The sequence below is a fragment of the Macaca thibetana genome, chromosome 11, assembly GCF_024542745.1.
Source record: "Macaca thibetana thibetana isolate TM-01 chromosome 11, ASM2454274v1, whole genome shotgun sequence".
NCBI classification, from domain to species: Eukaryota; Metazoa; Chordata; class Mammalia; order Primates; family Cercopithecidae; genus Macaca; species Macaca thibetana.
In genome coordinates this window covers 103,716,721-103,738,128 of record NC_065588.1, presented here as the reverse complement: position 1 = coordinate 103,738,128, position 21,408 = coordinate 103,716,721, and the positions used below count along the sequence as shown (strand labels likewise).

The 21,408-nt window shown below is 44.4% G+C and overlaps 2 protein-coding genes across 3 annotated transcripts in view; both read right to left on the bottom strand.

Moving 5' to 3' along the window:
• Positions 1 to 21,408, bottom strand: part of PWP1 (PWP1 homolog, endonuclein) — a 753,749-nt gene that overhangs the window by 153,290 nt on the left and 579,051 nt on the right. The gene's annotated exons all lie outside the window — the stretch shown is intronic.
• The window catches only part of ABTB3 (ankyrin repeat and BTB domain containing 3), a 338,029-nt gene that overhangs the window by 95,735 nt on the left and 220,886 nt on the right, over positions 1 to 21,408 (bottom strand). For both annotated transcript variants that reach the window (XM_050749650.1, XM_050749651.1), the window contains exon 3: positions 19,808 to 20,012. In XM_050749650.1, the coding sequence (XP_050605607.1) occupies positions 19,808 to 20,012 (205 nt within the window). The remainder of the gene's footprint in view (positions 1 to 19,807; positions 20,013 to 21,408) is intronic.

Genomic DNA, 21,408 nt, shown 5'->3' with positions numbered 1-21,408 from the left:
AAGATGCTGATCCAATGTCACCTCTTCAAGTGTTCTCCAAGGGCCCCCCATAACTACAGTAGTAATTTGTTTCTCTCTTCCTCCACAGCACTCTGTGCACAATGCCCAATAACACATATTATACTTTTGTTATAACTTACGTCTTCACTGCCACCCCAACCACAGTGTAGGGGCATGAATTGTTCATCTTTGTATCCTCCAAACTTGTACATAGTAGCACTTATCACTGCTCAAGATGACATTTTAGATGAGTTTCCTGGTTTGTTCAGTCTCCTCTGCTAGACTCTCCGCTTCCTGAGAGCAGGAGCTTACCATGTGTTCTGCTACCTCCCCAGAACTTCGAACAGTGCTGGTACTTTGTAGGTCCTCAATCACCTTTCTTTGAGTGAATAAATGATTGTTAAATGAATTAATGAATGTAAAATTGAGTTCTGTGAATTTGCTTAGCTTAAATTCTGGTGGTTTTCCCACTTTACTCCAGGGAATGGTTCACTGGAATGGTTTATAAAGACTAAGAAAAAAGATAAAAATAGCAACGTGTGCCTTATTTTCAGTTGCATTAAGGGTAGGAATTTCACATAATTAAGATTTAATGAGAACCAGGTTTGGATAAAAACTATATTAAGAGCGGGCCCAGGATCCTGCCAAGGGCCCAGAATAAATCCCAGTGACCCTCAAAGACTTCAGAGTCTGGGAAAGCCAGAAATGAAACAGAAATGTCAGACTGGCGTTAGGACCATACTCCTCTTGTGTTCAGATGTTCCCTGGTCCAGATCTGCCAACACAATGAAACTGGTCCACATAGGAAAGGCTGGCAAAAGTGTCACTGGCCAAAAGGCTTTGGGAACAATCACAAGGCTGTGCTAATTCCAGAACAGGCAAACTCACACAAGAATAGGTTTTCGAATTGCTAAATGGTACTGTTCCTAATGCTTTTGTGTTTGTAGGCAAGGACAGCAGACTTAGGATACTGCGGGGTTCAAACAATGGTTTAGAGCCTATACTACGACAATGCCCAATTTGTTTTAGTTCAACTCATCTCAAATAATTCAATCTGACAAAAATTTACTGAGCTTCTCGTCACATATGGAATAGAAATCAGATCCCTTTGCAGGCCCAAGAGGCCCTGTAGGATCTGACCCTGCCCACCTTGGACTCGTCTCTGATTACACTCCCCATTCACACACTCTGTTCTGGCCTCCTTGCTGGTCCTGGCACGTGCCAAGAATGTTTCTGCCCCAGGGCCTTTGCACTTCCTGTTCTCTCTGCCTGGCAAGATCTTTCCTTAGTGGCTTGCTGCTTCACTTTCTTTAGCTCTCTGCTCCAATGCTATCTCCTTAGATAAAACTTCTCTGACCACTCTACCTAAAATAGCACTTTTTGGAAGTTGTCCTTGGTTTAAGTACCCAGTTTGATTTCTCTCTATGCCACTTCTCTGTGCCTGATGTTTGTATTATTTATGCATTTGTTCCTTTTCTTTTTCCTTTGGTAGAATGGAAGCTCCACAAAGGCAGACATTTTGCCTGCTGTATGGTAAATGCTCTATAAATATATGTTGAATGGATGAAAGAATAAGTAAGTACCTTCTGTGTACCTGGTTCTACACCTGGTGATACTGCAGAGGTCCCAGTACTCAATGAACTCAAGGTCTAATGTGAAAAGCATGAGAAAAGAAGCTGTTATGCCACCTTCCAAAAAGCTTCATGATAAAGGAATGCACAAAGTCTAATGAGAGAAGGAAATAGGAGCATCTAAATCAGCCACAGTTGAAGGGAGTGAGTGTGCTGGGAAATGTCGCCCGGAGCCTGGACCAGGGAGGCAGAAGTGTTTGGGAAAAGAATCCAGGCAGAGGGAATGAGGTGAAAAGATGTAGGGCAGTTTCAGGGGATTCTGTATGAATTGGAGTAGCTGAAGGAGTAAGTGGGTGAAGAAGTAAGATGAACCTGATAAATTAATAAATACATGAACGGGAAGAGCAGTTTATGGAGCACACTGAGCACTTAACTGGTTCCCGATTTATTGACTGCCTCCTCGGAGCAAGGGTCTGTGCTGAGTTTTATGGAGGACACAAGGATTTAAAACCTGGTCTCTGTTGTTCAATGTAGCAAGGAGGTTTACTGTGACTATACATCCGGGACTTTCCAGGGCAGTCCCAATTGCATAAAGTCTGTTTGACTTTTAAAATTATAATTATACTCCTTAATTATACTTGTGTATCTGTTAGATCAGGACTTTTGATTGGTGGACTGGGGCATTAAGTGGCTATCAAGGAAAGAAAAGCAGGTAACTCTCATGCAAGGCAGACCATGAGAAGTGCCTTGTGGGATGTTGCTGTAAAGTGCTCTGGAGTCTGAAGAGGGACAGTACTTCCAGGGAAGGATTTTAGAGGCAGTGGATGCTCAGTGTTTTCAACAAGTTAGTTCTTAGTTTCCTTTTACTAGTTTCCTTTCCTAATCACAAAAATATGCTTTCCCCATCTTGCTGCCCCAGGGTCTGGGGTGTGGCTGTGCAAGGAGAGGGTGGGATTCTATGTAAGGGACTAATACAGAGCAATGGGACAAAAGACTGCAAAAAGAGCTTGCTCCAGGAGGGGAGTTTGAACCTACCAGTGAGAAGAGAATGGAAGCCTGGGAACACATCCACCTTCTTCTGCCAGCACACTTGGCTTAAATTCCTGAGCAGGTCTGAACTTGACTGGCTAACTCTTGACCGAATTCCTCACTCTAGTTTGAAAGAACTGAGAAAGCCATCACAGGTGATGCTTCTTATACACACAGAAAACATAAGATAGAGCCACGTTTTAAAATCCAGAATTAGACACAAACAAACACAGCCACCAAACAAACATAAACCTCCTGGAACTGTGGCATCCTCCTCAACTATAGACTTGACCAAGTGTGCGTTCTATGAACTTTGTCCACAGAACAAGCTCAAAACTTGCTTTCTGATGAGGCTGCCATGCTTCTTTCCATTCTAGAAGCAATCCAGAAAGAGCAGGAGGAGAGTCCCAGGGATCCCCAGAGCAGCCCTCTGGTTTCGGTTTGGCCACTCACTGCATAACTTGGGGCAAATCTCATGACTTTTTTATAGTCAGTCTCTGGAGATGTGAAAAGCGATCTTCCCAGCTCCCAGTTTTGTTGTGAAAATAGAGGGAGATCCTGAGTGTGGAAGTGCTCACTCCAAGAGATTCTGATCATTACTGTTGCTCTAGAAAGCTCGCAGGCCAGGCAGACGCCATTGTTCCCTACACTTCCCATAAGGCCTTGCTTCCTGGAAGAAAAGCAACAGCTGGGATTGGGCTGGGTGAGGCTCCCTCCCAGGGTTCTCCTTTTGCAGTTTCTTCCTCCTACAGGCCACTAGAGGTCCCGTGAATTAACCCCTCAGTTGCTCTACTCCAAGCTGACTACTCTTTTCATAACCATTTCCTCTCCATTGATGTTTTAGTCACACCACTGTGGGTAGTTTTAAAAGAACAGCAATTCGCACACTGGAAACAATTCAAATGGCCACGAACCCTAGAGCCATTAGGCAAATTACGGTACAGTCACACGATGGAATATTCTGCAGTCATTAAGAATGTTTATGCATGTTCTATAGTACAACCAGGAATATGCTTATGGTATGCTATTAAGTGAAATAAAAATAAGACATAAAATTATATATACACAGTGTAACTATGTTCAAAACCCTCCCTATTTGTGTTAAAAAAAGACAAGACAATAAACTAAATAATAATTTTGGCTACCTCAGGGTAGCAGAATTATAAATAATTTTAATTTTCTTCCTTATATTTTCCTGTAGTTTCCAAAATTTAAAAAACAAGCACATACACCTTTTCAGTAAGAAATAATAATAATAATTGAATTTATAGCACCTTTTATTGTAGGTATAAAAAGATGTAGTCTGTGAGGAGAGCAAAATGGAGGGATGGGGAAAATGTAATTAAATCAATAAAAATCCAGGGAACTGTATACCTGTAGAGGATTTGTTTATGAAGTCAGACTTTGAAGAATGCACATTCAACTCAGATGCCATGTCTACTGGGCAAATGACCAAATTTACTGCCAGGGCTACTTCCCATAACATGTGAAAACCAGTTGTGTGCTAGCAGCTGTCAATATCACTATTTCTGAAAGGATAAAAAAAGAGTGGAAACTTGGAGCAGGGGCAGATGGTTCAAAAGTGGGATGAGCTCAGAGAGCACTTTCTCTCTGCAGGCCCCTCTGCTCCCAGGCATTTGGGCTCCAGGCTTCCATTGGTTCCTGCCATGCTGGGCCAGCCCTCAGTTTGCACTGGGCAGTTTCAAGGGCTGATATTCGCTAATGTTGTTTTTTCCCCCTGAGTGTTGGCCCCAGACACACAGCATGCATGGGGCTGTCAGTTCCAGGCAAATGAGAGCAACCTGGGGAGGCCAATGTGGCTTGCCTTGGGACCACTCAGGAGAAAGGAGGAGGCCAACTGGTGATCTCTCTCTGGGAGACACTGAGGAGGGCACTCACTCAGCTACGGACTTGTCATCTCTCTTTGGGGCTCTTGCAGGAAGCATCCAGCTGGTCCCTACATCTCTCTCTGCTCCAGTCCCCTGGGGCCAGGTCCTAACTGATCCTTCTCTTCCCCACCCACTCTGTGCCAGTCCTTGTCTGGCTGTCAGAAAGTGAGACAAATGATCAAAGCCCTGTCCCTGCTTGTGCAGAGCTCAAAGCCTGGCAGTGGAGACAGACATGGAAGCAAATAATGCCAGAGCAGTCATGGGGACCCACGGTGGGTGGGCAAGAGGATGCACGCTCTGGAACCACAGTGCTGGGGCCCAACCTCCAGCCCCGCCACATCCTAACTTAGCTGTGTGACCTTGGGCAAGCCCCAGAACGTCTGCTCACTCTTCTCATCTGTTAAATAGGCAAAATAACAGTAGCTGAGAGGGTGACTGTGAAATTTAAGTGGAATGCTCTGGAAAAGCTCTCATCACACGGCCTGGCATGAGCTGGCACTCAAGGACTGTTAAAATTATTCACCGAAGGGGTTGTGAACAGAGAAGGCCTTCTGCCAAGGGCACAGGTCAGCAAAGCTTTCACGGGAGAGGTGGGGATGCAGCTGAGTCCTGAAGGATGAGCAGAGGCATTTGGATTTTGCTTATGTTTCTCCCCTGATCCAAACCTTCAACCCTAACCCTGCTGTCAAAGGAACAAAGCCGCCCATGACACCTGCAGGACAAAACCCTCTCCCCGACACTTTCAACTCAGGATGATATTCTAAATATTTAACTACTGTGAAGGCTCAGGCACCGATCAACTCCTACAGCCTCAGTGCAGCAGGGCCTCCTGGAGCACCTGCAGGGCCAGATGCCAAGCTGTTGTTGCTGGATGGCAGGGACATGGTGGGGTTGGGAGCACTTGGGGCAGTGGCTTTTTGCCAACCCATAGAGAGAAGCATTTCAGCATTTTAATAACTGGTTAAACAGCTGCACCTCTGCAAACCAGCTGATGGGCAGTAGAGCCCCTGTGCTAGTCTGTCTCAGTTGGTCTATGCGTCCCCCACTATCTCCGGATTTCCAGCCTGGAGCCTTTGACAGCTGCTCCTCTCGCCTAGAACACCTTCCCCACTTCCAATCATCAAATGGCTGGTTTTTTTCATCTTTCAAAGTCCGACTCAAATACCGCCCTGCCTGATCTGTCCCACTTCCAGTAGTTCCCTTCTGACACTACACTCTTTCTCCATTCTGGCTGTGCTGGACATGAGCCACGTGAGGCCTCCCGGAGTCCCCACTCCCTAGCAAAGGGCTGGACACACAGCAGCAAAGGTATGGTGGTAAAGGGAGCGAGTTCTGGAGCCAGCCTGCTGGGCCTGAATCCCTGTGCTACCACTTCCAGGCCCAGTGATCTTGGGCAAATTAGCTATCCTCAGCCTCACTTTGTCCATCTGTAAAACGGGGATGACAATAATAATACCTACCTCATGGAGTTATAATGGGGGATAAATGAGTTAATTCACGTAAAGTACTTAGAATGGTGCCTGGCACATAAAGAATTTGATGAATATTATCTCTTACTATTATTGTGCTTATAGCTGGCACTTAATGCATGTTTATGGATTGACTAAATGACTGACTGACTGATAAAAGCTTAATAATATATAGAATCAACAATGAAAAACATTAAAATAAAATGAAAAATGAAAGCTCAAGTAATATTGAAGTAAAGATTTAAGAGGCAGCTTCTGAGTTTATTTATATATAATCACGTACTGCATGATAATGACATTCTGGTCAGTAACAAACCTCATATATGATCGTGGTCCCATAAGATTATAATACAGTATTTTTACTGAAGCTTTTCTAGGTTTAGATACGTTTAGATGCACAAATGCCACTATGTTACAATTTCCTACAGTATTCAGTAGAGTAACATGCTATACAGGTTTGTAGCCTGGGAGCCATAGGCTCTACCATGTAGCTTAGGTGTGGAGGTGAGGCTACACTAGCTGGGTTCATGTAAGTACACTCTGCAATGTTCCCACAATGACAAAATCACCTAATGATGCATATCTCAGAGTGTATCCTTATTGTTAAGCAACATATCACTGTATACAGCAATTTGTGTCAGAAGATTCACATGTTTCTCAAAGGCTGTCCAATCAAATGGAGTGATTTGATTATCATTATACCACTTTTTGTTTGTTTGTTTCTTTGAAACAGAGTTTTGCTCTGTTGCCCAGACTGAAGTGCAATGGCACAATCTCGGCTCACTGCAACCTCAAACTCCCGAGTTCAAGTGATTCTTCTGCCTCAGCCTCCCAAGTACCTGGGTTTACAGGCACGTGTCACCATGCCCAGCTAATTATTGTATTTTTAGTAGAGATGGGGGTTTCACCATCTTGGTCAGACTGGTCTCGAACTCCTGACCTCAGGTGATCCACCTGCCTTGGACTCCCAAAGTGCTGAGATTACAGGCGTGAACCACCACGCCCGGCCCATTATTCCACTTTTATTAGCAATATTTGTTGTGCCTAAGCCAGGGACAAAACTAAAAGGAAAAAGGGAAGACGGAGGGCGAGGTATATTAAGGCAAGAATGTTCTTGGCCTTAGATTTTCAGGCATTTCACCTTCACGTGGACTCCTCTGCCCTCTTTCTATACCCTGCATCCTTCTCATCTCATCCCACAGTGGGATGCAGTTGCGAGGGTGAACTCTGCACTCAAGCCTCCTGCCTTTGCATCCCAGTTCTGCCTGGTGATAGCTGTATGACCTGGGTAAGCTACGTAACCTCTCTGAGCCTGAAGTTCCTCATCATCAAGACAGATAGGGCAATAGTGTGGTGGCTCATGCCTGTAATCCCAGCACTTTGGGAGGCCAAGGTGGGTGGATCACCTGAGGTCGAGAGTTCGAGTCCAGCCTGACCAACATGGAAAAACCCCGTCTCTACTAAAAATATAAAAAATTAGCTGGGTGTGGTGGTGCATGCCTATAATCCCAGCTACTCAGGAGACTAAGGTAGGAGAATTGCTTGAACCTGGGAGGTGGAGGTTGCGGTGAGTCGAGATTGCACCATTGCACTCCAGCCTGGCAACAAGCGCGAAACTCTGGCTCAAAAAAAAAAAAAAAAAAAATTTGATGCTGACAGGCTCATAAGAGTCTTCTGAGAAATCAATGAGCTCATGCACTTAGAAGACAGCCTGACACACCATAAACACCTGGCAAAATGAGATGGTGATGATGATGATGGCTGCTTTAAGAAACTCAGCTCTAAGAGGATCAAAACACAGTCATGTGGCATATGTTTCAGTAGGTGAATTGGTCCCTGGTCTCTACAATGAATCCTTCTCTGTTGCTCTGAGAGTGGGATTTTCAGTCTGTTTTTCTAGAAGGGGGATACTGCCTGCATTAAGTCTCTAGTTCAGGGCTGTCCCATAGATGTTTCTGTGATGATGGGAATGTCCTATGCTGTGCAATATGGGAGCCACTGAGCCACATGTAGCTGTCAAGCATCTGAAATGAGGCACATGGTATTTTATTTAATTTGAATCCATTTAAATGTAAATAGCCACACATGGTTAGTGGTGACCATGCTGGCCAGTGCAGCTCTGGTTCCTTAGTCTTTGTGTCATAGAAGTCAGATTTTTTTTCCCCTTTTCCCATGAAATAAAGAGAAGCTGGTATTAGACTAAACTAGATTAATGTAGCACCCAGTTTAGTGGGGTTCCAAAAAGACCTGGACATTGAAATGAACAAGTGCAGCCTATCCATCTGATCAGACTAAACATGCATGTTCCCAGAGAGAGCTGTTTCTTAAACTTGAACCTCGCAGCTTGTCACCTATGGTCAGAAACAATTTCTCCCCCTCGGCTGAGAACTCCTGGGGAACCGAGTAGAAGCTGTTTGACAAGCCCTGAAGGCCGGAGGTGTTTAACAGGCCTGAAGCGGGTGAAGTTTAGGATTTGCCCTGATGCTGTCCCCAGGGAGGACATCTGTCAAATCCTGCCTCACCTTTCCCTGGTAAAGCTTGTCACTCATTTGCCATTCCTGAGCCACGTTAGAGGAGCTGGCTGCCTTGTTAGGCTGAGGATGACCATTAAATTGGGATGCTAGAAGCTATCACTTGGCAGCTACTGCTCCAAAGCCTGAGAGTTCTGCAGGCTGGCCATGTCTGACCTTGGGGACCCATTCATGTCAGCAAACTGCAGAGGGATCCAGCCTCGCACGAGGGAAGGGGAGTCGAGGCCCTGCAAGGCTCACTCCAGTCCCCAAAGTCTGAGGAATATTTATAAGCACCTATGACAGGCTAAGCTCTACCAGGGAGACAAAAGTCACTACAAAAGCTGATTTCTTGCCTTTAGGTAACTTGTAAATGGAGGTTGGTTTCGGGTAAGGAACAGAGATAAGACACACGCACAAAAAACGACTATACCTTGTTATTCACAGTGTTGTCCCTGAGCCAGCAGCAATAGCCTCACCTGGGAGTTTGTTAGAAATGGAGACTCTCAGGCCCCACCCCAGTCCTAATGAATAGGATCTCCATTTTAAGAAGATCCTAGGTGATTCAAATCATGAATGTTTGAAAGACTCTGCTGGAATATATATCCAAGCCGTAAACACCATGATGGTGAGAATAATAATGACCATTATCTATAAAAAGGCTAATGTGTGCTGAGTTTTAAGTGCTTAAAATATATTAACACAACATTGCTTAATAACAGCCCTCTGAAGTAGATTCTATGATTATCTTCCATTTTACAGATAAGGAAACTGAGGCTCAGAGTGGCTAAGTAACTTATTTAAGGCCACACAGCTCATGAGTATTAGAGCTCTGATATTCACCTAGGTGTTCTGGCTCTAGAATTACAAAAAAAATCTAGAACTATTCTTCCTAAATGATGTACACGTGTATTGAAATATCACACTGTACCCCATAAGCATATCAAATATTATTTATTAATTAAAAATAAAAAATGTTCTATGAAGATCCTTAGGTTTTAAATAACATTTTCCTACGAAGCAGTAATTTAGGATCAAAGACTTAATTTTATCATCTGCAGGTGAGGCATAACCTACTTCACAAGGTTGATGTGGGGGTTAAATTAAACTCTGTATGTAAAGTGTCTCACACAGTACATGACACATAGTAGACGCTCACCAAATGTTCAGTACTCTCCATTACCATCCCTTATGCTTCTATGGGGGTTTCAGACACAGTCCTGATCTCTTACCTCCCTGCTCAGCATCCCTTTCTGAGCTCTTCTGAATTCCTCTTCTCTCTCTCTCTCTCTTTCTGTCTCACTCTCTCAAGACAGAGCCCTGCTCTGTCACCCAGGTTGGACTGCAGTGGCACAATCTTGGCTCACCGCTACCTCCACCTCCCGGGTTCAAGTGATTCTTGTGCCTCAGCCTCCCGAGTAGCTGGGACTACAGGCATGTGCCACCATGCCTAGTTAATTTTTTGTATTTTTAGTAGAGATGGGGTTTTGCCATGTTGGCCAGGATGGTCTCGCATTCCTGCCCTCAGGTGATCTCCCTGCTTTGGCCTCCCAAAGTGCTGGGATTACAGGTTTGAGCCACCACACCGAGTCTCTTCTGCATTCTGCACTGCCTAGAGGAGAACATCCTGCCGCCTTATCCAGTTTCTCAAACTTCCTTCCAGCTTGGTCTGGGGCTGCATCCAAAGCCTCTTCTGGACAAGGTCTCACTCTCTGTCCATTCACCTTCCTCCCCTGATGGTGCATATTCTGTTCCCTTAGCATGTAGCTCCTGTCCCTATAGTGACCCAGCACTCATTTGACATTTGTGATACTTTCAGACTTTCCCCAATGTGCATGACTTTGGGCAAGTTACACAACCGTGTTGCATCTCAGTTTCCTCATCTGTAAAATGGAAAGACGTAAGGCTATCTGCTCCTGACTCAAGGAGTATTGGGAGGACTGAATGAGTTAATACACATAAAGTATTTAGAGCAGGGCCTGCCACATTTGTAAGTGTTCGTCAAAATCTCTTGCGATATCAAAGAAGAGATCAATCTGGATTAAGGGAGTAGAGAATAATCCCCACCATTTATGGATCACCCGCCATGGTGTCAATGATCATGCATGACACTTATGTAAGTTAGTTCATTTGTCACTGAAACAGCCCCATGAAGTAGAAATTATTATTTCTTGTTCACAGCTGAAGAAACTGAAGCCTTGAGGTCAGACAGCACTTGAATGCAAGAACCAGTACCAAACTGAGGACTGCCTGAGTTGATTCGGCAACATGGCTCTCTGGGCTGGAAGCAGGAATACCTAGGTTTCAGGCACAGCTCTGTTCAGTTCTGCAAGCATTTATTGAGCACTTACTATATGCTATGCACTGATCATTTAGTACAATCTGAAGTGGTAGAGAAGGGTTTCTGGAGGAGGTGATGCCTAAATTGGATCCTGAAGGATGAACTTGAGGTAGCTAGAGGATGGCACAGAGGGGAGGAAGCATTTCAAGAGGGCAAAATATAAGTAAAGGCATGGAGGCACTGCCTTGCAAAGCCTCTGGAAATGTGCTCGTGACTCCAGCCAAGTCCCTCATCACTCTGGGCTTCAGTTTCATTAACTTCAACATGAAAGAAGCGAACTTTCTCTGTTCTAAGATCTCCTTTGACTAAATTTCATGTCCAATGACAGAACAGCCCAATAAAAAGTCATGCTTTCAAAGGCTATCCAATGGAACAAATCAATAAAAGTAGGTGTAGTATCTGGATCCTATATTGTGAAACAAACAAAAACTTTTGTATGTACACAGAAAACTAGACTAGAAGGAAATGCCTTATAGAGTCACAGTGCTTATCCCTGGATACAGAGACTAGGAGTCATTCAAAGTTCCTTCTTTATATTTTTTGGACTTTGTCACATTTTATTTAATAAGTGTATTCATTTTATACCCTGAAAATACTAATGAAGATTATGAAAAAAAATTCTAGGGACTGGGGATGAGACTTTCAAACTTTGTTTCTTTAAAACCACTGCCCATGGAAGCAAAACAGACTAACGGATAAGAACCCAGACCAGGGCTTAACTCCAAAGGTTCAAGTATTCCTTCTCCAACTTCAGATGTGACCTTGGGCAATAAATCAACTTCAGTTAGGCTAATAAAACCGGGGTAAAAACTACTCTGATTTTAAAAATTTAATTCTCTCTGATTTTTCTGAAAATGAAGATTATGGCCGGGCATGGTGGCTCACGCCTATAATCCTAGCACTTTGGGAAAATGAGGTGGGCGGATCACCTGATGTCAGGAGTTTGAGACCAGGCTGACTAACATGGCGAAACCATATCTCTACTAAAAATACAACATTAGCCAGGCATGGTGGTGCATGCCTGTAATCCCAGCTACTCGGGAGGCTGAGGCATGAGAATCGCTTGAACCTGGGAGGCGGAGGTCACAGTGAGCAGAGATTGTGCCATTGCACTCCAGCCTGGGCAATAAGAGCGAAACTCCGTCTCAAAAAAAAAAAAAAAAAAAAAAAAAAAAACAGAAAAAAAAGAAGATTACAACCCATATTAGAGGTCAGCAAACTTCTTCTGGGAACGGTCAAATAGTATTTTCAGCTTTCTGGACCCTAAAGTCTCTGTCATAACTAAGCAACTCTGTCACAGTGCAAAAGCAGCCACAAATAATATGTAAACAAATGAGTGTGGCTGTATTCCAATAAAACTTTATTTGTAAAAACAGACAGCGGGCCAGATTTACCAGCAGGGTGTTGTTAGCTAACCTCTAGCACATTGATGTAATGGCCCACTCATGGGCTGTAACCTGCAGTTTGAAACATAGTGGAACTACAGCAGTTTTTACCATGGATAGAGGAAATAAATTGCCACAATGCTCAAGTTACAAATGGATCATGTTTCAAAACTTTGCTTTTTGAGTCAATAATTTAGAATTCAACATGTATTTTTTTTTCTCCTTAAGAATCATTTATATGGTGGTTGAGATTCCAGGTCTACAGAAAACAGATCTAATATCTCATGTTCTCGCTCTAGCATGTCCCCATTCATCCAGCAACTCTGAATTTCTCCAGAGCCATTAGCCCTGGGCTGGGCATTGTAGGGGACTGTAAAATGAGCCAGACATGATTGCTCCCTCAGGAAGATGAGGAAGTAGCATTCTTCCTCTGAGAATAGACCTTCTGAATCCCTGCTCAGGATACCAGGAATGGCTCTCCTCTCCTCCTTCTTGCTATTGAGGCTTCCAGGGTGTTAGACCAAGGAGTCCTTATATTGGGGTGGTATTTTGGTTCTCAACTGTGATGTGTAAGCCAGTCAGTTGTGACTTGTGTGTCTAATAATGGTAATAAGTGCTGGCCTGTGCAAATGATTCACTTGTGTGTTATCTATTTTTTTAAAAGTAAATTAGCAGAGACTGGGCACAGTGGCTCACATCTGTAATCCCAGCACTTTGGGAGGCCGAGGCAGGCGGATCAGTTGAGGTCAGGAGTTTGAGACCAGTCCAGCCAAAATGGTGAAACCCTGTCTCTTCTAAAAATACAAAAAATATTAGTTGGGTGTGATAGCACACACCTGTAGTCCCAGCTCTTTGGGAAGCTGAGGCGGGAGAATCGCTTGAACCTGGAAGGTGGAGGTTGCAGTGAGCCAAAATTGCACCACTGCACTCCAGCCTGGGTGACAGAGTGAGACTCTGTCTCAAAAAAAAAAAAAAAAAAAAAAAGAAAATTAGAAGAATATAGTGGACTTTGTCAGTTTTTGTTGTTGTTGTTTTTCTTTTCTTTTTTTTTTCTTTTAGCTTTCCAGAACCACTGATGATGTTACTTGGTGTTTGGAGAATTTTCCATATTATGAGTCCATGGTTCTACCAGGTAGAAATTCACCTTCCCAGACTCCCTTGTTAGGGTCTAGGCAGGTCCTGTGACATGTAGGGTACGTGGAGCTGATGTGGGTGATAACAGAGACACTCAGCCTTTAGAGGCAACAATAACAGAGGTCCTGTTGGAGTGTTCAATGGCCAGCATCAGTAGTGTAAGGTCCAGTGTCTGTGCCTAGTACCAGTGGCTGTGAGATCTCTGCTAGAGCAGTCCTGGGGTACAATCCCAGGTTATGTAGCCTGGTTATATAGCCTCAAAGCCTGGATCTCTGGCTTCAATGCCCACCAGAAGTCTTATTAAGATCCAGTAAACATTTAGATTCATGGGACTATTATAGGCCACCCTGGGCCCAGCAGGACAGTATCAGATATTCTTTCAGTGGGAGTCCTTGCAGCACTTTGCTCAGTCATCAGGAGCTTATCTCCTGTCCAGGTGACATGCAGGTGCAAGGAGCTGAGATCCACATGGGTGATTGTGGGAGCTGCCCTGCCCTGGTTTGTAAACCCCAATATCTCTTGTAACAACTCCATAGCAATAGCTTCCAAGGTCTCTTCAAAGGACACAGCTAGTTACAAGAGTCAATAAATTAAGGGAAGTCCAAAGCTCTGGGTCTTTATCAAGTATTTCTGGTACCTCCAGGCCAGATGTAATTTGTCAATCTTGGATCTTTCTGACCATAAGCAATGTTTCCCAGAAACATAGTTAACACTGCAATTTTTATAAGGTTTCCTCCAGGGGAACAGAGCTAGAGAGTTAATTCAAGGTCAAATTTTCATGCAGAAGGGGAAAAGATTTGTTAATCTTCTACCCATACTGGGCCTCCCAGAGGTTTTCTTCCTGCTTTAGATGTCATGAGAGGTTTAGCTTTTGCAACTAAGTATCCTGACTGGTAGTGCTGTTTGCATCAAGGATACCTCTACTCACTTGCATTCTGATTTACATTCCTTAGTGGAAAAGAACAGAGTAGAGCTATAACTAACACGCTGGACTTATTGCGTAACTGCAGGTATGTCCATAGGAGTAAGTTGAAGTTTGAATCTCACTTGTCACATACATCACAGAGATAAAAAATGTTAAGATGCAATGTGTTGGGGTGAGCTTTTGGTAGCATGAGTATCATGGAACATGTATTTGGTTGTCATTCACTGCTAATGTCTGCTATGTCTGCTTTATTAACTCTGTTTCTTCAAGTGTAAATTCTTCCATTTGCTAAGATTATTTTGTTTCACATTATTAGTTTTCCTCAAACAGTTGGTGATTGGTGATTGTATACTCATGTTTGTAGTTGAAAATCCCCTGGCAGACATTTCCCTGATATAAATGTCTGTACATTCTGTTTGCAAAAGGAACAAGAGCTACCACTACCTAGAAATAAATTCTGGTTTGTTTTCAGTGAGACTGGAAGAAGGCAGAACTACTTAATTGTCTAGTCTTCCAAGTGAAGCTGTGCACAGTTACCCCAGGCATTACCAGATAGCTACCTGAGGCAACAAAATACTCTCATTTATCCTACTATTTTTTTTTTATCTTGTGGTAATAAATTACTAAAATCATCCATGGCCAAAGACATCTAGGAATCACTGATATTTCCAGTAATGATACAGGTGAGGGAAACCTTAGTCTAGATTGAGGACGATTCTTTTTGAAAACGGTACCCTCACATGGCTCCTCCTATCAAAATTAAGGTGTTTTCACTTATCATTACTATTTGGAAAATAAATATCACCTAATTGTAAATATTACAAAATTTGTCTGAGTTTTTTAAAATAAAAATATCTGAGGTATCTGAATGATTTTAGAAGCTCAAGAAATAGGAGCCAAAGTTCTGGAAAAACTTAGACTACAGAAATCTCACACTGGCACTGAGCTTCTTCAAAATTCCACAATGAAAAACGAAACTATCCAAAACAAATGGAGCAACTCCAAAGCTGTGCCCACATGAAATGGCAAAATGGCGCATGCAGGCCTACTTCCAAATACTTCAGCCAAGAAAGGCTGTTCTCACAAGAAGGGATGGTTTGAGGCATAAAATAATCCATATTTCGCCAATATTTCCCAGGCTGTCTGTTGGGCACAGATGAAAACAAATAATATTCAGCCCCTGTTCTTGAAGAGCTTATAGTCTAGAGGAAAACCATATAAGCATCATGGCCCTACCTGACTTTGTCAGAATAAAGATAGTCAAGGAGATGATACTGTTTGATAGATTTGCAGAATAAAAAGGACGCACACACAGAGAAAGAGAGAGAGAGAGGAGAGAAAGAAATAACTCCAAATTAGAGTCCTAACTTCTACTGGAAATTCTCATTTGGAGGCTTTGGTACAGAGCTGGTGTAAATAAACACTTGACTGAAAACAGACGGCCCCTCGCCTCTGAAGTTCTTCCGCTTGTGTTTTCCGGTGCTAAACACTAAAACCTATTCCATCAGGGAGCTGGAAGAAATAACGATCCCTCTGGAAAGAATCACAGGCAGGTTTTCTTTAAGGACAATGAAAACAGCATTTTAGAGCCCCCAAAATATAATATAAGTGACTGTTTTAGGGAGGAAGGGGGTTCCCCTCATGCCAGGCATGGCACCGGATGTCTTAGCTACAATGTCTAATTCATTGCTTACATCAGTCTCATGAGGATGGTTGTGTTCTCACTTTACGAAGGACAAATGGAGTTTCAAAGAGGTGAAATAACAGAGCTACAAGAAGCCGAGCTGGGATCCAAATTTAAAGGACTATATGACTTCCAATCCACATGCTTCCCAGAGGATCACACTGAACAGAACATGGAAAATGCTAAGTTCCACTTTGTCTTTTGTGCTGACTCCTGAAAATTCAACCAAAGAGGCATGGAAAGAACGAGATAAATGGCTCTAACAAATTCTGGGACATGTTCTCATTGCTCTCCTTCCCTGCTCATGCCTCTTTAAAGCTTGTCCCAGAAGGTTTGGAAGCGTTAGAGGGTCCTTTTTGACTTCCAGCCACTCCAACTACACTCTGAGTCCAGAAGGAGATTCAAGAGGGAAAATGGACACTGTGTAATAGAAAGTATAATGGGAGCTGGGCAACTGTGCTGAGCAGGAGTGGGAGGATGTCACATCGTGAGACTTCCATTTTAGAAGTTTCGCTGTGAGGAAGATGGAGCTCGTCAGAGGGTGGTGGTGGTGGTTGTTGTTGTTGCTCTTCTTCTCTTTCTTCTCCTCCTCCTCCTCCTTGTGGTGGTGGTTGTTGTTGCTCTTCTCTTTCTCCTCCTTCTCCTCCTCCTCCTCCTCCTCCTCCTTCTTCTTGCTGTTCTTCTCGTTGCTGTTCTTCTTCTTGTTGCTCTTCTTTTTCTTCTTCTTCTTCTTCTTCCTCTTCCTCATCCCCCTCCCCCTCCCCTTCCCCCCTCCCCTCCCTATCCCCCCTCCCCTCCCCTTCCCCCCTCCCCCTCCCTCTCCTTCTCCTTCTTACTCTTCTTCGAGACAAGGTCTTACTTTGTGACCCACGGTGGAGTACAGTGGTGCAATCTCAGCTCACTGCAACTTCGACCTCCCAGGCTCAAGCAATCCTCCTGCTTCAGCCCCTTAAGTAGCTGGGACTACAGACAAGCACTACCACACCCAGCTAATTTTTGTATTTTTCATAGAGATAGGGTCTTGCTATGTTGCCCAGGCTGGTCGGTCTGGAACTCCTGATCTCAAGTCATCCACATGCCTCGGCCTACCAAAACGCTGGGGTTACAAGTGTGAGCCACTGTGCCCAGTCTTGGTCAGAGGATTTTTAAATTTAATTTAAATTTATTTTGGATGGAATCTCACTCTGTCACCCAGGCTGGAGTGCAGTAGCATGATCTTGGCTCACTGCTACCTCCACCTCCTGGGTTCAAGTGATTCTCCTGCCTCAGCATCCTAAGTAGCTAAGACTACAGGTGTGTGCCACCATGCCCAGCTAATTTTTTGTATTTTTAGTAGAGACGGGGTTTCACCAAGTTGGCCAGGCTGGTCTCAAACTCCTGACCTCAGGTGATCCACCCACCTCAGCCTCCCAAGGTCAGAGGACTATTAAAGCTTACATACAGGGAGACCATGTAGACATCAAAAGTAGAAACTGAAGTAGAAAAGATGGGGTCCTGAGCATACAGTGGCAGTGGTCTAGCGGGGAAGGAATAAAGAAATCTCACTGATGCAGCCTCAATAAGACCTGCTGACCAGCTGGAGATGGTGAGGGAGAGGAAGGAGTGCCAGTCAAGTCTCAGTTTTCTGACCAGGGTGATGAGGCCAATGGTGGTACCATTCTTAGAGCCTGGGGAGAAAGGAGGAATAGTGGGTTTTGGGGGAGAGATGAAGGCTGTAGTTTTGAAGTAGTCTGAGCTCTCCAGATGGAAATGTCCCATGGGCACTTAGATCAATAGGTTTGCTCATTCTTTGATTCTACAAATATTTGTGGACTTCCCATTCTGCTCCAGATGTTGAGTTTGGCATCAATTGAGGAGTGATGGCCAAAACAGATGTGTTCTCTGCCTTCATGAAGCTTTACAGGCAATAAATAAACACAGAAATACACACGTAGTTACAAATTACAGTAAGTGTGAGGCAGAAAAGAATAAGGTGCTAGGAGAAGAAGAATCAGCCTGCAAGTATGAGACCTGACAGTGGAAACTGGAAGTCGGCCGAGTGGGATGAGAAGGTTCTGGAGCTCAGAGGAGGCAGTGTCTAGCCGCAGCAGGGAGAGGGGCTCATCTGCATGGAGGTGGGAGCAGGAGATGACATGAGAGAGCTGAGCTGCTGGACAGCTGCACTACTGGATAGGCTGTCGGGGCTGGGGGTGAAGAGCTAGACACCCCATAGCTGAGGCCAATGGTTTCCATTCTCTCAACTCTTAGCATTTATACCCAGAGACAGCAAAGTTTCGGTGTGTCTGAACGATTATTTTTTGGCTATGGGCATCTTACCACTTCTCCATTTTGGGCATGTTTGCACGTGAAAATATGCACAAGGTACTGACTGATTTGTTGTGGATGGCGGGAGACCTGAGTAATTTAAGGAGTTAATTTCCTGATTAAGTTAACTCCAGACTGGATTGAAATATTGGTGTTAAATTGGGGTTCTTAAAGAAAAAGAAGAAGTAGCCTGGCATGGTTGCTCATTCCTATCCCAGCACTTTGGGAGGCTGAGGCAGGAGGATTACTAGAGCCCAGGGTTTGGAACCAGCCTGGGCAACATGGTGAAACCCTGTCTCTACAAAAAAAATGCAAATATTAGCTGAGTGTGATGGGGCGTGACTGTAGTCCCAGCTACTTGGGGGGCTGAGGAATGAGAATCACTTGAGCCGGGAGGCAGAGGTTGCAGTGAGCAGAGATCATGCCACTGCACTCTATCTAGCCTGGGTGACAGAGTGAGACTCTGTCTCAGAAAAAAAAAAAAAAGAAAAGAAAAAAAGAAACAGCAATCTCCATGTAGCCTACGTTCCATCCTTTTCCCTTAACTGAAAGCCAAGAGACATGGTTTTGTAAGAGAGCCCAATTCAGCCCCAGTGCATCTGGCAGAAACAGAGCATCCAACAAGCTTTTCAAAACCACTTGGCACCAAGTAACAGAAAGGAAAACTGTAGGAGCCCAAGTTGGGAGTTGTTCAGCTACATGCAGAGCATATCTACAACAACAATAATAAAATTTAACATTTATTGAGCACCTACTATGTACTGGGCACTGTTCAATTTATTTAATTTTCAAACAACCCTATGTAGGATTTACTCTTTGTATCCCTATTTTGCAGATGCCTTTCCCAAGGATCCCCAGCTTTTAATTAGAAGAGCCTAGATTTGAACCTAGGCAGTCGGGATCACAGAGCCTGCTCTCTTAACCACTCTTTCTGATAAATGGGTCACACCTACAGTACTTAGAGTAAATGGGTCTATATGGAGGAGGGGCCTGATTCATCAGGCACTGTGGGGAGAGGATCTATGAACCCGTTGCTAAAGGAAGTGGGGAGGCAGAGAGGAGGCCTCCAGGCGGTCTCCGGGTCCTCTCCCAGTTCCTTCCTTCCCCATGAGGATTTGGCTTCAAAGAACCGTCACACTGCCTCCCCCTGGGCAATCAAGCCCCTTGAACACCCGAGAGGCCCACTTCTGGCTGAATAGGTGCTTCTGGTTCTCCCGGGTCCCAGGGCAGCCAGGATGAAAGAAGATGAAGATAACTCCCACGCGAGGCGGTGGCGTCCTCCAAGACTGCCTTCATGAGGAAGCCACTTTCACTGCAGAGGCCCTTACCCCTCTGGAATTTGCAGACCCACTTATCTGACAGGCCAGTTTTATCCTAAACAGAACCAGCCCTGTAAAAACCCATTTCAAGGACCCCCACACAGGTCTAAGATACCCACTCAGGGTGCAAAGTTCCCACCGGACCACTCTGGCAAGTTTTAGGAAGTGAGTCCTTTCTACCCCCATTTGGACACTTGCCCCACCCTGGAGGCAGTACCCACCCACCACAAGGCAAGGCATTTCTTACCTTTCCACCTGGAGGTTGACTTTGGAAGGCTCCACATTGGGGTTTTCCCATTCCATTTGCGGGCAGTGCATGAAATAGCAAAGGGTGTACAGGGCCTCCGGCTCCCAGTACAGCGCCCCCTGCTTGTGGTGCAGGGGGGTGCCATTGCCGTGGTGCTTGGCATTGAGGGGCTGCAGGTGATGCATTGCACGGGACACCAGGTCACCTGTGGACAGAAGGAAGATTTCAGATCCTCCAGGCAGCCAACACTGGCAGAGAAACTGTACCTGAAGATCTCTGTAGAGACTCTGGTCCTTGCAGTCCCTTACTTAAATGAAATAGTCCATGAGACCTTGAAGTTACATACCAAGCAGAGAGGAATGGATTCATTTATTTGGCATAGGAGGGTTTACTGAATCTGGGGTGCTGTTTCAAGCACAGAGAGCTGCCAAGATCATTTTAACCCTGCCTTTCTGGAACCCAATGTTTCTAACAAGGCGCAGGAAGCTCTTTGAGTCCCATTCCTGAGTACTGCCTCCCTCGCCTTGTGACACACCCTCTATGTTGTGGCCAACACTGCTTTAACGGTAGTCATAAGAATGGGCTATGCTCTCTCTTGCCCCTGAGCCTTGTGCATATGCTATTCCCTCTGCCCAGAACATTCTCTCCCTCTTCTTCTCCAGGCTAACTCCTACTGATCATCCAGGTATCTGCTTATAAATTAATTCCTCTAGGAAACCCCCTCTGGAGTCACCCCTGCCTTGACTTGGTTATCACACTGTATTTTTCTTTTTTTTCCTTTTTTTTTTTTTTTTGAGATGGAGTCTCTGTTGCCCAGGCTGGAGTGCAGTGGCATGATCTCCACTCACTGTAACTTCTGCCTGCTGGGTTCAATCGATTCTCCTGCCACAGCCTCTTGAGTAGCTGGGACTACAGGTGCCTGCCACCACAACCGGTTCATTTTCGTAATTTTAGTAGAGATGGTGTTTCACCATGTTGGCCAGGCTGCTCTTGAACTCTTAACCTCAGGTGATCTGCCCGCCTCTGCCTCCCAAAGTGCTGGGATTACAGGCATGAGCCACCATGCTTGGCCCTATAAAAGTAAATTTGATGACAACAAAACAGTGTACAGTTCACCCTTGAACAACGCAGGCTGGAACTCCGTGGATCCACTTATATATGGATTTTCTTCCACCTCGGCCACCCATGATACAACAAGACCAACCCCTCCTCTTCCTTCTCCTCCTGGGCCTACTCAACATGAAGACGACAAGGATGATGACCTTTATGATGATCCACTTCCACTTCATTAATAGCAAATATATTTTCTCTTCCTTACAGTTTCCTTAATAATTTTTTCTTTTCTCAAGCTTACATATTGTAAGAATATCATATATAAGAATATAACATAAAATATATGTTAGTGGGCTGTTTATGTTATCAGTAAGGCTTCTGGTCAACAGTGGGATATTAGTAGTAAGTTTTTGGGGAGTCAAAAGTCACACAGAGAGTTTTGACTTCATGGGGGTTCAGTGCCCTTAAGTCCCACATTGTTCAAGGATCAAATGTAATTAATTTCTAGCTGAATTCTGGCCCTGTTTTCCTTTTTATAAATAACAGGT